The 15,629-nt window shown below is 46.8% G+C and overlaps 1 protein-coding gene across 1 annotated transcript in view; it reads left to right on the plus strand.

Annotated features, from left to right (window-relative positions):
- The first annotated feature begins 14,644 nt into the window (after positions 1-14,644).
- The window catches only part of sspo (SCO-spondin), a 603,219-nt gene continuing 602,234 nt past the window's right edge, over positions 14,645-15,629 (plus strand). Inside the window, 2 exon segments of the mRNA XM_054751251.2 lie at positions 14,645-14,697; positions 15,198-15,301. Coding sequence (XP_054607226.2) covers positions 14,645-14,697; positions 15,198-15,301 — 157 coding nt within the window.

Below are 15,629 nucleotides of genomic sequence, written 5' to 3' on the forward strand. Positions count from 1 at the left end.
TGTCGGTGGTGAAAGTGTTTAAGGTGCAAACAAAATTGGGGTCAGGTTGCCACAGGAATGCGGAAATGTGCTCCATACCCACACTCCCTGACTTGTGCACCCCCAAAGTCCTATGTGCATGTTTGTGTGATGATTTGAGGGAGCAAGAGGAGAAAAATGTGGGGGGGATGGGGAGGAATGGCTGGTTGGCCTAAGCCCTCCAGGGAGCCAGCTCCTCCATTGGCCCTGATAGGCACCTCTCTTGCCAAAATGCAACCCAGGGCATGGAGACCCCAGCCCATCTTGCCAGGGCCCAAAGCAGCAGCATCGCAGAGCCCCACAGAGTCCGAGGGCAGCAACCCAGCCCCACCCCAGCAGAATATCTACTCCCATCCCTGCATTTGCACAACTTCCAGAATACATAAGACATAGGACATCCAGGTAAGGTTGGGTCCTCCCCCTCCTGGACATCACCCTCCCCCGTGATGGGACAGGAGAGGAGCCAAGGTCTGCCTGAGGCCCGTGAACCTGGGCCAGCAACTGCCGCATGTTCCTGCCTTCTTCCCGGCAGCATACAGGTCCTTCTAAAAAAATTAGCATATCGTGAGAAAGTTCATTATTTTCTGTAATGTACTGATAAACATTAGACTTTCATATATATTAGATTTATTACACACAACTGAAGTAGTTCAAGCCTTTTATTGTTTCTAATATTGATGATTTTGGCATACAGCTCATGAAAACCCAAAATTCCTATCTCAAAATATTAGCATATTTCATCTGACCAATAAAAGCATGGATGTAATTTGGGGGGGGGGGGGGGGGGGGACATGTCCCCCCCACTTTTTCCAAAGTCAAGTTTTGACCCCTGCACTTTTTACCATCCAAAAACAATATTGCGCTATATTAAATTGACACTGGTTGAGCTCTAGGACCAAGCAGAAAACAACCGTTTTGTGTTGAAGCCTGTTTCCCTTTAGGGCATACTGTAAAGACCCCCCCCCCCCCCCCCCCCCCCCCCCCATGTCCTCCCCACTTCTAAAGGGCAATTTACGTCCATGAACAAAAGAAAAGTGTTCTCAATACAAAAAAAGTCAACCTTCAAATAATTTTGTTCAGTTATGCACTCAATACTCGGTCGGGAATCCTTTTGCGGAAATGACTGCTTCAAAGTGGCGTTTCATGGAGGCAATCAGCCTGTGGCACTGCTGAGGTGTTATGGAGGCCGAGGTTGCTTCGATAGCAATCTTAAGCTCATCCAAAGTGTTAGGTCTTGCGTCTCTCAACTTTCTCCTCACAATATCCCACAGATTCTCTATGGGGGTTCAGGTCAGGAGAGTTGGCAGGCCAATTGAGCACTGTAATACCATGGTGAGTAAACCATTTACCAGTGGTTTTGGCACTGTGAGCAGGTGCAAGTTCATGCTGAAAACTAAAATCTTCATCTCCATAAAGCTTTTGAGTAGAAGGATGCATGAAGTGCTCCAAAATCACCTGATTGCTAGCTGCATTGACCCTGCCCTTGATAAAACACAGTGGACCAACACCAGCAGCTGACATGGCACCCCAGACCATCACTGGTCTGGGGTGCCATTCAAGATCCTGGTTCTGGTCTATAGGGCCTTACATGGACAAGCACCATATTACATTGGTGATCTTCTTAGTCCCTACACCCCCAGCAGGTCCCTGAGGTCCAGTGATCACAGCCTACTGGTTGTGCAGCGCACCAGGCTTAAGACCAAAGGTGACCGATCATTTGCTGCTGTGGCTCCCAGACTCTGGAACTCTCTCCCCCTGAGCCTGAGATCAGTGGACTCCTTTAAAAAGCAGCTGAAAACTCACCTGTTCAAAGTGGTTTTTATATGACCTTCTTCACCACTCTCTCTTTATTCTGCTCTCCCCACCTATTCCACCTTCCTCAGGATCCACTGATTTCCCTCTTTCCTATTCACTCTCTCTTTCTTTCTTAATATTTTTTAATCACAATTGTCTATTTTTTGCTCATTTTAAATATATTTTTAACCATTTTCTAAATTATTTTTTATCATTTTACATTTTTTGTTTTTGTGAAGTGCCTCGTGATTTTTATCTTGAGAGGCGCTACAGAAATTATATTCTTCTTCACTGACTGTGGGTACTTGACACTGGACCTCAGGCAGTTTGGCATTTCCCTCTGCCCAGTCTTCCTTCAGACTCTGGCACCTTGATTTCCGAATGACATGCAAAATTTGCTTTCATCCGATAAAAAGTACTTTGACCACTGAGCATCAGTCCAGTGATGCTTCTTTGTAGCCCAGGTCAGGTGCTTCTGCCGCTGTTTCTGGTTCAAAAGTGGCTTGACCTGGGGAATGTGGCATCTGCACACGCCTGTGTGACACACTAATGTGTAGTCCCATTAGAAACTGTAATGGCTGAAATGAGGAAAAGTGACACTGTTGATGTCATTCTGTTGGTTGCAATTACAACACCAGGCCACAGGGTGGCGCCTTGAATAGTGAGGCAGAGTAGCAGGGTTAGAGGTCCCCTTCTCCAATTCGGCGGGAGCAAGGCAAAGACTAACAGCACCTGTTGTCTCATCTTTTTCCTGTTTTACAGGTTAGTGACTGAGTAAAACAACATGAAAACGGTTGTAAGCTTTTGATGGGAAACACAGCTCAATGTGGAAGTATAAACCAGGGTGTAAATGCTGTGATTGGTTTAATGTAAGAGGTAGAGACTGAAAAATGCCGAGGTCGGGCCAGCCGCGGCCGTCATGTTGATTATTATTTTACATTTATTCCACACTTATTTCGTGCTGTTTTAGCTAGATAAGCTCCGGTTGTCTCCTGATACGTTTCATAAATAGGTTAAGATGCCGTTGGCAGTAAAGAATGTGTGGTTACTGGTTCTGAAAAGTGATTGTTGAAGGAATGTTTATGCTCAGCCTGCCAGAATATACGCGATTCCTCGATGATGTTTTTTGTGAGCTAATAAGCGAATTGGGCGTTATTACAAGCCCGGGTACTGTTGTTAAAAGCAGAATAAATATTTAGACCTGAAGCAGAATAAATATATTTTGGTTAAGAAAACAGTAAAGATATGTTGGACTAAGATCATAAATAGATATATTCTGGATTAAAGTCACAGATAAAATGTATTAAAGCATACATTTCATACGGTTGCGAATGTCGGTGCTGAGAGGAACCGAATGCATGTATGATTTTAATTTTTAAGGATGCTACATATTAAGTGTTTTGTTTGACCATGTGAAGGATGATGGTTTTGCAACTTGAAGATACATGTGATTGTATTAATAAAATTCGGCGGGAGCAAGGCAAAGACTAACAGCACCTGTTGTCTCTGTCTCATCTTTTTCCTGTTTTACAGGAACAGTAAATCTTGTCAACAGGCCCAACTCCTGGGGCTTGTTACACCCCTACTGAACCAGTGGGGTCAGGATGCTTAAAGGGCTACGCTTTACTCATAGAATCTGGAGTTACGATACGTAACCAACGTTCTATTTCATATAGCTCCACCCTTTAAGCCATTGCTTAATTAGATTAAAGACGGAGCCAGACATAGTCAATGCCACACTGGTTTGGAAGTAACCCTGCACAGACTATGAGGCTCCAATTTACCAAAAGAAACTCAACAGCTCCCAGCGGGAATAAAATGTTGGAGAACAGCTGGAGCACATAACGACAGCAGGAAGCTGCCAAGAAACCCCCAATTTGCTTAACGCTTATGCTCTGTGAAGTAATAAAGAAACTGTAGTCTGTGATCAGTAGGGATGGGTACCGAATTCGGTACTTTTTAAGGTATCGACCGAGCACCGATTCACATAATTTGAAACGGTGCCTCGTTTCGGTACCCGTCCTTCACAACGAGAACCTGCCTAGACAGCTGCGCATGCGCAAGAGCGTTATGTCATCGGTCGCTGCGAGCCAGTTGTAAACAGAGCAGCATGGGTAGAAAGAACGCACGCTAACGCTTGGGTCCACTTCACTAAATGTGATGGGTAACTGGGTGATGATGATGAAACCAGAGACAACGATCTAAGTGAGACATCCTTATCTTAATCTGCTCCGGTAGGTAAATAAAATGTTTAAGATAACGTTAGCTTGATTTGTTAGCTTCCGTTTCACTAATGGTACGTTCGCTTTCTCCTCGGAACTCCGACTAGAAGAACATGAACGCGCTCTAGTTTGGCTTCACTTTACTAAATGCGACGGGTGATTGGGTGAAGATGAAACCAGTGACAACGATCTAAGTGTGAGGCATCATCATTTTAATCTGCTCCAGCAGTTAAACTGTTCAAGATAACGTTAGCTTGATATGTTAGCTTCCATTGCCACCGTTGTTATCATCTAATGGTGCGTTCCCTTTCTCCTCGGAAATTCTAACTTCCCAGTAGGAAAAATCAATTGAAAAAGGACGGTAAAAGGAATGAAGATACAGAGTAAATTTAGTTCACAGTAAAGATGTTTGCTTCAGTTTAATTATCAACTTGTAAAACTACAAGGACGATGTTAAAATACAAACAGTTGTATGTTATTTATCATGATATTTATCAAATATGGTTATATATTGAGAAAAATATATATTTAATTATAAAAGAGAATTAAAAATATTAAACACTCAAAAGTATCGAAAATTGGTACCGTTAAGTACCGGTATCGATTTGTAGGTACCGGGAATTAGTACCGGATCAATTCAAATGTCAAAGGTACCCATCCCTAGTGATCAGCAAGCTTGTGGAAGCAGCTGTGGTCAGGCTAAACTATAGTCCACATTAGTGGTGAGGCCAGCAGACACATCTCTGAGGTAAAAATGGACGAAGGGAAATAGTGATGACCATGAAGCAGCTGTGCAGATGTCTGACACAGACCTCCCAGCTCGTAATGCCGTAGAGAAAGAAATCGCTCGAGTGGAGTGAGCCCTCAATCCACCTGGTGCATCCAGACCAGATGAAGAATAAGCAGCCACGATTGCATCACACAGCCAGTGTGAAAGGCGTTGAGCTGACAGAGGCTGACCTAGACAACAATCTCTGTAATGGACAAACAGTTGCTGTGATTTCTGCAGCTGATCTGTGTACACTATGTAGCACCTGATGGAGATCTAGCCGTCTGGTTAGGGTCTGGGGTGGTGGGTTGCTTTGCTCAGTGTTGGGCGGGGAGCCTGCTCATCAGCACCCCAGCAGAAAGGGGCGAACTCTGGCAACCGGTGATGGTTGTTCCCATTGTGCAGCAGTACCGGGACCAGAGTGAATAGGGTGTGTATGGGGAGAATGAATGGGTATCCGGCGTGCATTTTTGTAAGTCTTTGACTGTATGTGTATGTGTGAGCACGAGGGAGGGAGTGTGTGACTGTGTTTGTGTATGACTGTTTATGTCAGGTGGGGCCTTTGACTCCTCCCTTCTCCTGGAACTTCTTTTGATGCTGTGACGTGAGGAAATATGGGTTTTTCTGTGCCAAAGGTTGTATTGCCCGGCTGGGTCAAGAGCTGGGTCGCTCAGAACTTTCACCCACAGATTAAGACCTTTGCCGACATGAAGTCTGCAAGATTCAACAGAAACCACAACATCCCACACCTGCAGCTTCGAGCCGAAGGAGTTCTCATGAAATCTAGTCATAACAAAACAAAGTCTTAAACTTCCTTTTCTTTATATTAAATGTTGAATAATCATTATTATCATTTTGCTCATTATAAATGTGTTTAATCAATTGAATGATTATTATGCTTTGGGTAATCATAATGAACTATAATGAATCTATACTTAATTAAATAATGTTTGAAGATGTTTTAGTGGTGACCTTCACACTCGCTCACACAGGCCTACTCTCACAGTAAACTCCAAAACACATTTGCTCTGACGCACACGTTTGCTTTTGGGCAGAGAACTGGGTTTGGTAAGTTTCAGTTCATGATTCAGTTCGAGTTTGTCAACGAGAGAGAGCGGACGTGTTGAACACACTCACGGGGAAGGGAGCCTGCGGCTCCTGTCCCCCCCACCCCACCCCCCCACACTATTCCTGTCAAGCCAGACAGGATAGCTGAATTGCAACCAGCTAACGCAGACTCGTCCAGAGTCTTTTGATTTCTGAGTAATTTAAACTTAAGAAAGCGCATCTGCCAAACGCGTCATCAACGTGTACCAAGGTCAACTCTGGACCGGAGCGTCGGACACCTTCATCTTCTCTGCCAGCCAAGGTGTCCCCTGGATGAACATCCTCCGGTGACGTCCGGATCTGAAAAGGGGGTCCTCGTACGGTGAGGCAGTACACGACAGATAGCGTTTGATGCCTTTTTCTAATAAGACATAAGTTTTATTCAAACCATCACTTTTCACTCAGACACCTGTTTCTTCCTGAAGCAATCTCAGACACCTGCCCACACGCATTCATATCACATCATTCTCAATCTTAGCACATCCAACACAAGGTCTATTTGTGCAAGCTTAAAATATCAACTGTTAAAGATTGTCCAACAAAGTTGCCAATGTTGATTGTTATTTCCTATGCTTGTCATTTCAAAATCATTAGTTTAATTTGAAGAATTAAAACTTTTAACTTTCAAACTTGTCTCTTCATTGAACTGAAACACAGACCACGGATATTATCGTCAGTTTATCGATGAAAACAACCTTTGAATCTTCTTAACCCTATAAAATGTGGTTATTAATTTATTAAAATTAATATTCCGAATTAATATGTAGGATGGTTCATCTTTCATAAAAGAGCATAAACCATTACACTACAATGCTATACATCTTTGTCTCCCCTCCCTCTGCCACACCTGGTGTGGAGTGCGGTGCCTTGGTCTGCCTAAGCGTTCGCGGCTCCCGGGTCAGGGGGTTTAAGATATTTGGCATCTGCCTGATTAATCCCGGTGGCTGCCTGGTGGGATCTGAGTCCCTGAGCACTGCTGGGTCCCCGATGGGGCTGGTCGCCCCTGGATCCCAGGTTGCTGGGTCCCGGGCTCGACTGGCTGGGGGGTGGGAGGCTGCGGGCGGGCCTGTGGGCTTGCCGCTGATATCTCCCAGGACTCTGCAGGCTGCTGGTTGTGCCCCCTGGGACGATCTTCTGTGCCTCTTGAGGGGGGCAGGGGCTTTTCTGGTCGCAGTCTCCTTGGGGTCCCTGTGCTCTGGGGCAGCTCCTTGGTTTCTAGGACTTGGAGCTCCCTCCATCTCCTACACATCTTTGGGGGGCAGATCTGTGACCCCTCACACTCTCTATTGGACGCTCCTATAGAGAAACCTTACGTAAACAAGCGCGTGTACACACACAGGTGCTCACATGGTGCTCTCATAAGTATGGACTTGGGCATGTTCAACACATGAGTTAAGGCTGTGGTTGGCACTAAATGACCTGTGATTTATTATTGTGTGATTGTTCAGTGAAACAATGTTGATTTAATATTTCTTCATCGAGTTGACGCAGTGATAGCTTGCTCCTGTTGTACTGTTGTGTATCCCTTTTCGGCAGGTCTAGAATCAGACCCTTGTTCATCATTGATTGTTTATTTTTGTGTAAACCCCACCCCCACACCTTTTGTCTCTTCCTTTCTCTTTCACCCCTGTCTCTGTGTCTGGTCGGAATTACAAAGCATTCAAAAACAATAACAATACAGTTTTAAGTATCAGGCGTGAAATTAAAAGCAGACGCTTTGATGCTCCACCTGAGAGTAATTCTGTAAGGCTTGTTACCAGCATTCAGACATTAATTCTGTTTGCTTCACAGCCAGACAGGACACGGGAAAAAATAAAATGGACAAAGGGAGAGTGTGATGACCATGAAGCAGCTGTGCAGATGTCTGACACAGACGTCCCAGCTCATAATGCCGTAGAGGAAGAAATCACTCAAGTGGAGTGAGCCCTCAATCCGCCTGGTGCATCCAGACCAGATGAAGAATAAGCAGCTGCGATAGCATCACACAGCCAGTGTGAAAGGCATTGAGCTGACAGAGGCTGACCTAGACAACAATCTCTATAATGAACAAACAGTTGCTGTGACTTCCGCAGCTGATCTGTGCACTCTATGTAGCATCTGAGTGCACGCACCGGACACAGCAGGTGAAACTTAGCATCTTCCTCTGACTCATGAGGAGGGGGGGGGGGGGGGGCGTGAGAGAGATGGTTCTGGATCTGAAAGAGCTGGTGATGCTCCTGGGAATAAACACAGGGTTGGTGCACAGAACAGCCGAACCCCAATTCTTCCTTATCCTTAAACAGGATAGTGCCACCGAAAGGGCAGTTAAGTCACTCACTCTCATAAATGACGTCAGGGCCAGCAATAATGCTGTTTTGTGAGACAGACATTTTAAAGGAGCCTGGTCCAAGGGCTAAAAAGGGGCCTGAGACAATCCGTCCAGGACTACAGTCAGGTCCCTACATCAAAGTAGAAACAGGTCTGAGCCTCCTAACACCCTTCAGGACGCATTTAGTCAGGGGATGGCTGAAGACAGATATATCCACAAATCCCTGATGACAGGAGGAAACAGCTGCAGCATACAGCTTCACCGTGTTGTAAGCTAAACCTCTATGCATCAGCAGCTGTAGGAAAGACAGGATGTCAACTAATGTGCAGGAGATGGGGTCCAAGCCCCGATCCTCGCACCAGCGCTGGAACGCAGCCCTTTTGGTGGAGTAAGCAGCCACTGTGGATAAAGCGCGAGCGTTCTGTATGGTTTGGACCACATCGTGATAACCCCAGTGTCATCAGGCGCGACCGCTCAGCAGCCACACCCAGAGATGCCGGTCTAGGAGTGGTGGGTGTTTGATGGCTCCTCCTGCCAGTAGGAGCGCATCCTCTCTCCAAAGCAGATGCCACGAACGTGACGCCATCAGCAGCTGTAACTCTGGAAACCAGGAGGCTGCGCTGCGGAGGGGAACCACCAGGCTCACAGATAGACATTATTGCCTGATTCGAAGAAGGAGAATCAAAGGAACTGGAGGAAAGGTGTAAAGCAGGAGCCTGGACCAAGGTTTGTGAGCGAAAGTGTCCACACCTAGCAGGGGAAGATCTCGCAAGCTCAGGAAGAACCATAGTCTGCAGTGTGTGTTCCTGCGGGATGCAAATAGGTCCACCTCCGCCTTCCCAAACCTGTCTCAGATCTGGGATACTAGATCGGGGTGGAGACTCCATTCTGAATGCCGAGGGCCACCTCTGGACATGATGTTTGCCCCCCACGTTCAGTATGCCTGCGTGAGTCTGTGGGGACCAACGGCCGCCCACCGAATGGGACAAACATGTACCCCCCCCAATCCTGACAGATGTGTCTGTAAATACTGAGACATGGGACATCATGCAGCCGAGTGGGACTCCGCGACTCAGAATTTCTGGATCCTTCTGGATCCAGTGCCGCAGTTCTTTTCCCACTGATGGGGAACTAGAAGCATGCAGCCTTTGTGGTGTATCAGGTGAATTTTGAGACGACTGAACCAACAACCCCAGAGGGACTACCGCGTGATCTGCTGCCATCATGCCTAACAGTCTCATGACAGACAGGGCTGACACCATGTGGTGAGGGCGCATGCATCTGATCATTGCAGTTAGCTCCGAGACTCTGAGCTGGGAGAGGGGAGCTCTCATCAGCCCGGAGTTCAGCTTTACTTCCAGGAATGTGATCATCTGGGAAGATGAGACTGAACTTTTCTCCCGGTTTATGGAGAAACCCAGTTTGCACAGATGACATACCAATATCTGCGTCTGTGAGTCCGCTTCTGACTCGGAACGGCTCAGCAGCAGAAAATTGTCTAAATAAAAGAGGATCCTATGCCTGTCGAGCATAAGGGTTGTGGCACCACCTGCAGCACTTCGGTGAAAGTGCGCGGGGCGAGAGAATATCCAAAAGGAAGTCTGTTGTACTGGTACTGAACTCCGTCGAATGATAAACGCAGGAATTTCCTGTGTTTCTCGACCACTGGGATGTGAAAATAGGCGTCAATCAGGTCGATGGAGGTGAACCAGTCGCCTGGACGCACATAACTCAGAACCTGTCTGATGGTTAGCATGCGAAAGCGTTTCACTACTATAAAGCAGTTGAGAAGTGACAGGTCAAGAATGGGTCAAACCCTTCCCGTTTTCTTTGGAACCAGGAAGTAGCAAAAGTAGAACCCTGACTTCTTCTCGCCCTCTGGAACTGCGGAGATGGCCTACTTCTCCAGGAGCTCCAACAGTTCCGATCTGAGAGCTAAGATTCAATTCAGTGACGTCAGTTTGGTCTCCACGATCACCACGAACGGGGGAGGCCGAGACTGAAACTGGAGCTTGTGACCATGATGCACGGTGTCGTGCATCCACGCGCTCATGCAGTAAGAACTAGTCCATTCATGAGCGTAACACGAGAGGGGGCACGTGTGCAGCGGCTGAGTCTGACGCACAGCCGTGGTCCAGTGCGGAGCCCCTACCGCCATCATTACGTCCTCCCGAACTGGGGAGTGACTCATGGATGGCTGTTCGCAAAAGGGCAAAGTGATCATGCCAAAAGCCAGTTCCGGGCTGAGAGTGCGCATGTGCCTCAAGGAACCCTGCATGCGCGCCGGCGGCAAATGAGGAAACATGGCGGACCTCTTTGGCGGCAAAGGAGCATGAAGGGCAGCCTCATCGTGCATGCCAACATTGCTCGCCGCAGCGGGGTGTTTCCATTTAATGTCACAAAGACCCCAGAGAGGTGCCATGTAGGTAGGAGTGTAGCGGTTATGCAAAGGAAGCGTGTTCCTCCTTAATGCGCTGTGAGAAGTAGTAGTGAGACATTTAGCATTGGAAGCTAACCCATTGTGAACCTTGGCTAAGTGTTCATTATAAATGGGTGCATTAGGTTTGGGAAACGTGTGTGGACAGCTCATGTTCAAAAACCATGCCATGTTGAATTTTACACAATTTTAATGTGGAACTCTCAGAAGCATGAACATTAAAACACATCTCCGCCAAAAAGTCATTGCCTCTGCCTCTTTGAGAGCTGGTCCTGGAACGAACCTTGCCAGGTCTGTGCCAACAGTCTGCTTCTCCTGCGTCGTTGTGGAGGAGCCTGTGGCCGTGGGGCCGGCTGAACAGGAGGAGCAGCAGCAGGATGTGGGTGGGAGAAGGGCCGGGCCCGGAGCCCATCACTTGTGGCTCTATTGAGCACGGCGATCCTCCCAGGTTCTGGGTCTGCTTGCGGTGCGGCGGCTGAGACCCGGCTGCACCAGATCCCGGACTGTAGCGGAGAGCTTGACTGTTCTCTGAGCTCTATCAATGGTGCTGCGGAATTGAGGTCCGACGAGCTCGTCCGTGCTAATCGGGCCCTCCAGCATGTCCTTCTGGATCTGCTCAGGGACAGAAGCTAGGGAGTTCAGCCACATGTTCCACTGAATCATTACCTGCCAGGCTGAGATCCGAGAAGCACAGACCAGGGAAGCAGAAGGCAGGTCCAGAATAGCGTCAGCAGATTTGCAGATGAGGTCCTTGGTTCCGTCTGGGAGTTCGGAATCCTCTGCTGCTTTGGAGATGTTGGAAGCCAGGAGCGCTATGTTGTTCACTGCTGCTGCTGACTTAGCTGCCCAGGTGTGCATGCGTTCCGTGAACCAGGCAGTTGCCTGGTCAGACTTGGACGCAGGCAGAATGCTGTTGCCCACAGACCTGGCTCTGTGTCCCAGCATTGAAGCGAGATCCGGTTCCAGCGGCGGCACAGAAGGAAAACCGTGCTCCGAGAAGCCCTTCACCTTGGTACATGGTACACATAGGTGGACACAGGAGCCTTCAGTTTAGACGGGTCAGCGTAGGAGCTGGTCCAGTAGGCCATGGCCATGGGAAATTGTGGGAACACTGGATCAGGGCACTGAGTGTGAGAAGCACCAAACCGCCCCGTGAACTCGTCCAACTTCGGCGGGGCAGGCGCGGGAACCTCTAACCCCTTGTTCTTAGCGGCAGAGGCTATGTATGGCTGGAAAAGGGGTGGTCGAGGAGGGCTGGATACCATGGCTTGCAGCTCGTCCGAGCGCAGGCTGGGTTCTAGACTCGATGGCTACAAGGAGAGAAGAGACTAGGCTAGAGAGTTCATCGTTGAAGGGCCCAGACAGGTCTGAGTCGTCCAACCCGAACCCAGGGGCGAAAATTTCCAGTGCTGGTTCTGGGGAAATATCCCTAGCCGCAGTGGAAAACTCGGCGTCTGCCGAGAAAAACTCCACGTGACGAGCCTTCTCCTCCGGAGAGAGGAGTGCACAGAATGCACAGTTGGACTGTGGTGTCAAAGCTAGACCCACGTGTTTAGCTCCGAGGCAGGCGAAACATCTGTGATGGAGGTCGTCCGGAGAGATGTAGCTTGTGGATTACGCGGGGCACAGTTGAACAGTGGTAGAAGACAAATAGCTCATTCAAACGAAGTTTGAAGATGAAAAAAGGAAACGAGCGGTGCTCGCTGCCCCCTTTTTATGGGGTCAGACCCACCAAGAAGGTAGGCGTACACAAAAGCTCTTCAACGATTGGTTAAGGGAATGGAATTAATCCAATGAGCGATGGCTTAATGGGTGGAGCTATACAAAATAGAATGAGGGAATAAGGTAAAACTGTTAATCACAGGTTGTGACCGGTCCAACCCGCTCTGCCGTGTGAACTGCAATGCGCATGCGCACAGCAGATCTGTTCCGTAACGTAAGGAGCCATATGATTGGCTGAAAGCAAACAGCCCTGGCAGAATCATATATTTGATTGACAGATTCATTAGCCAACGGTGATGTTTGTTGACCTGTGACGTTAGGAGAGTCTCAAAATTCAGCACACCGATTTCTCTCACTAATGCAGGAAGGTTCACAAATGAGAAGCTGTTCGTAAATGCACACTCAGCAAGTCATGTGGTCTGTGAGTTTATATTACAAGTGTTCTTACAAATTATATTTGTGAACCACAGAGTGTGACCTTCAGAATGAGCGTGTGCATTTGTGGAAAACGTGGTGTGACTTAATTCTTATTGAGACTGTTCTGGCTTCATAGCAAACAGACACCATTGAAGGTGATCAGAAGTGAGGAACAGAAAATGAAAATATTCTTTCATTGTCTAGAGCAGCAGGAACTCTGTGAGGCTGCAGGTACACTGGTGAGTTTGCGGTTGCTGTGCTGTGGGATGGGGAAGAGGGCTGAAGCAGGGGAACAGTAAAGATGCAAAAAGTACCATTGTTAAAAGAAATGTGTGTTGACTGAGCGCAACTTTTAATTGTCAAAAACTCCAGCCAACCAACCCGGACATCCCCCTTCTGTCACTTTTACTGTTAAAATAATGATAAATAAACATTTAATAATTTTCTAATAATATTTAATCCCAAAAAGCTGACCAGTGTGACCCTGTAACAAGTAAACAACATAAGCCTGACCTGGTCACCTGCTTGTTCGTCTGTAATCAAATGTCTAAGAAGCTTGCATAAAAGTTATGAGGCTCAATCGTGGCGGTTTTTATATTGTTCTAGAGGCGGCTGGAAAAACAAGGGCTACTTCAACCAAAGTTATAAAATCAGGGAACAAACCAGTGTTTGGCAAAGCTCTCTGAAGAAAGGGGTTTCTTCTTTTCGGATCTCAACAGTGCACTCTTGTGCACAGGTCTGCCACAGATGTGCTCCCAGCCCCTCCTCAGCGTGCTGTCCAGTTGTGCAGACTGTCAACAGCGAGATGCTGAGAACGTGCTCGTTTGAGATGATGATCAGATGCGCTGATGGGAATCTTTTCTTCATAGAACACTTAACCTCATTCATGACCTCTGTGCATAACGTTTAGTCTACGCAGCTGCACCCAAACGCACTCATGCAAATAAATAAACAAATCGCTCTTGTGACAATGATAAAGAGCAAATCGCAGGTTCATTATTTTCTAATTCATATAAAATTCTGTCCAAGAATACTATTAGAAATGCTTATTGTGGGGCACTGACAATAAAGCTGATTCTGAAGAAATCACAATGTAACCATAGAAACACTTGAGACAGCAATTCTGTGTCCCTGTGGCAACAGCTGTATTTGAGCCTCCTCCCTTTCATGTCAGAGGTCAGATTAGGATAATAGTGACTCCAGAAGCTTCCAGTCTTCATGTCTGCTAACAAGCTTCATTGAATACGTGTCCTCATCAACTTTCCCGTAAGGACTTTGCGGAACAAGCTCAGGGTTTTCCACCAAACCAGTTCAAGTGTCCTCTAATTGTTTTTGGTAAAGGGCTCAGTGACCAATGCCTGTCCACCCAGCTGTTACACAGCTGCAGCCTCAAATGCCAATGCATATCCAATGAGTCACCCCTAGAAGTTAAACCCCCACATCTCCATCAGCATGACTCTCACTTCAATACTTAGAGCTGAGAAGACCTAAGCAACAGCAAAGAACAAAGAGAACCAGAAGGACCAAAATAAGGACTTTCATGAACATTCTGATATCTTCCCAGAACAATTAAAAGGTGAGTGCATGCTTTTTTGTAGAATGATAGAATAAAAACTCAAGGGATCCTTAAACTGAGTTTGTGATCAAACCAGTAAGAGTACTGATAATCAGCTTATTACTAACCCGACATAAACATGCAAAAGGGACTTTGATCTGGCTGCTGGTGAAGCAGTTCACTTGTGAGCTAAGAGAAGATGTGAAGCCAACAAAGTTAAGAATATAAGAATTTGAAGTTCGAAAAGAAAAACAAACACCTTGCATGCTATTTTTTTTACAGAGTCCACACCAACATGGACGTGACACTGGTGATTCTTCTAGGTGTTCAGACAGTGGTGGGAGCGGGGTGAGTAGGACCCTTCCTGTTACTCCAACAAGGGTTCACCCTAACCCTAACCAACACATTATTACAACCAGCTGTTTAACGTGGTGAAAACACCTGCAGCAGTGTCTTTCTTCAGAAGGACAATAAATAATCCTCATGACACATAATTGGTGATCGTTAGATCCCTCTGTGAAGCCAGATGTGATGTGTCTTTCATCACCTTTTATTAAAGGTGACCTACAATCATTTATTATTAAGTCATAACATTTTTGTATATTTTATGCGCTAAATCCCTCTGACATAAAGCTATCTCAGCAGTTACTTTCAGTTTCAATACCTTCCAGAATGAGTCATTTCAGGGCTTTGTCATTTTAAGAAAAACAAATTATTGCCGGGCAAACTATCCCACCCCCTAATTGGCTGGATGTTCATTTTGGTTGAAACGAGGAAGTACGGTCTCATTAGTTCTTTCCCTTACAACAACAAGATATTTGAAGCTGTGTCACATTCACGTGCTGCAGGTTTGCTGTCATCTCACAAAACTCCTCAGAAGAGATGCAAAAAGTCTTCAAGAAACCAAAGATTTCTAGGGGCCTTCATTCAAACCCCTTTGGAGCCCATCCAAGTGATTTAAATCCAGAAATCACCTCAGGTTTTACTGTTAAGCACCCACACGTTTAGATGCTAATTCCACACTGCTAACAATCCAAACTGAGCCACGCCCTTTTAACTGGGACAGAAACCCAAATGTTTATTTATTTGGCAGACGCTTTTATCCAAAGCGACTTACGATTTATAACCTATAGGGCATGTTGTGATCTGTGGGGGAAACCGGAGTACCCGGAGGAAACCCACGCATGCATGGGGAGAACACGCAACTCCAAGCAGAAAGGCCGCAGCTGAGTTTCGAACCTGCAACCTTCGTGCTGCGAGGCAACAGTGCTAACCACTGC

The sequence above is a fragment of the Nothobranchius furzeri genome, chromosome 7, assembly GCF_043380555.1.
Source record: "Nothobranchius furzeri strain GRZ-AD chromosome 7, NfurGRZ-RIMD1, whole genome shotgun sequence".
In the NCBI taxonomy this organism is placed as follows: domain Eukaryota; kingdom Metazoa; phylum Chordata; class Actinopteri; order Cyprinodontiformes; family Nothobranchiidae; genus Nothobranchius; species Nothobranchius furzeri.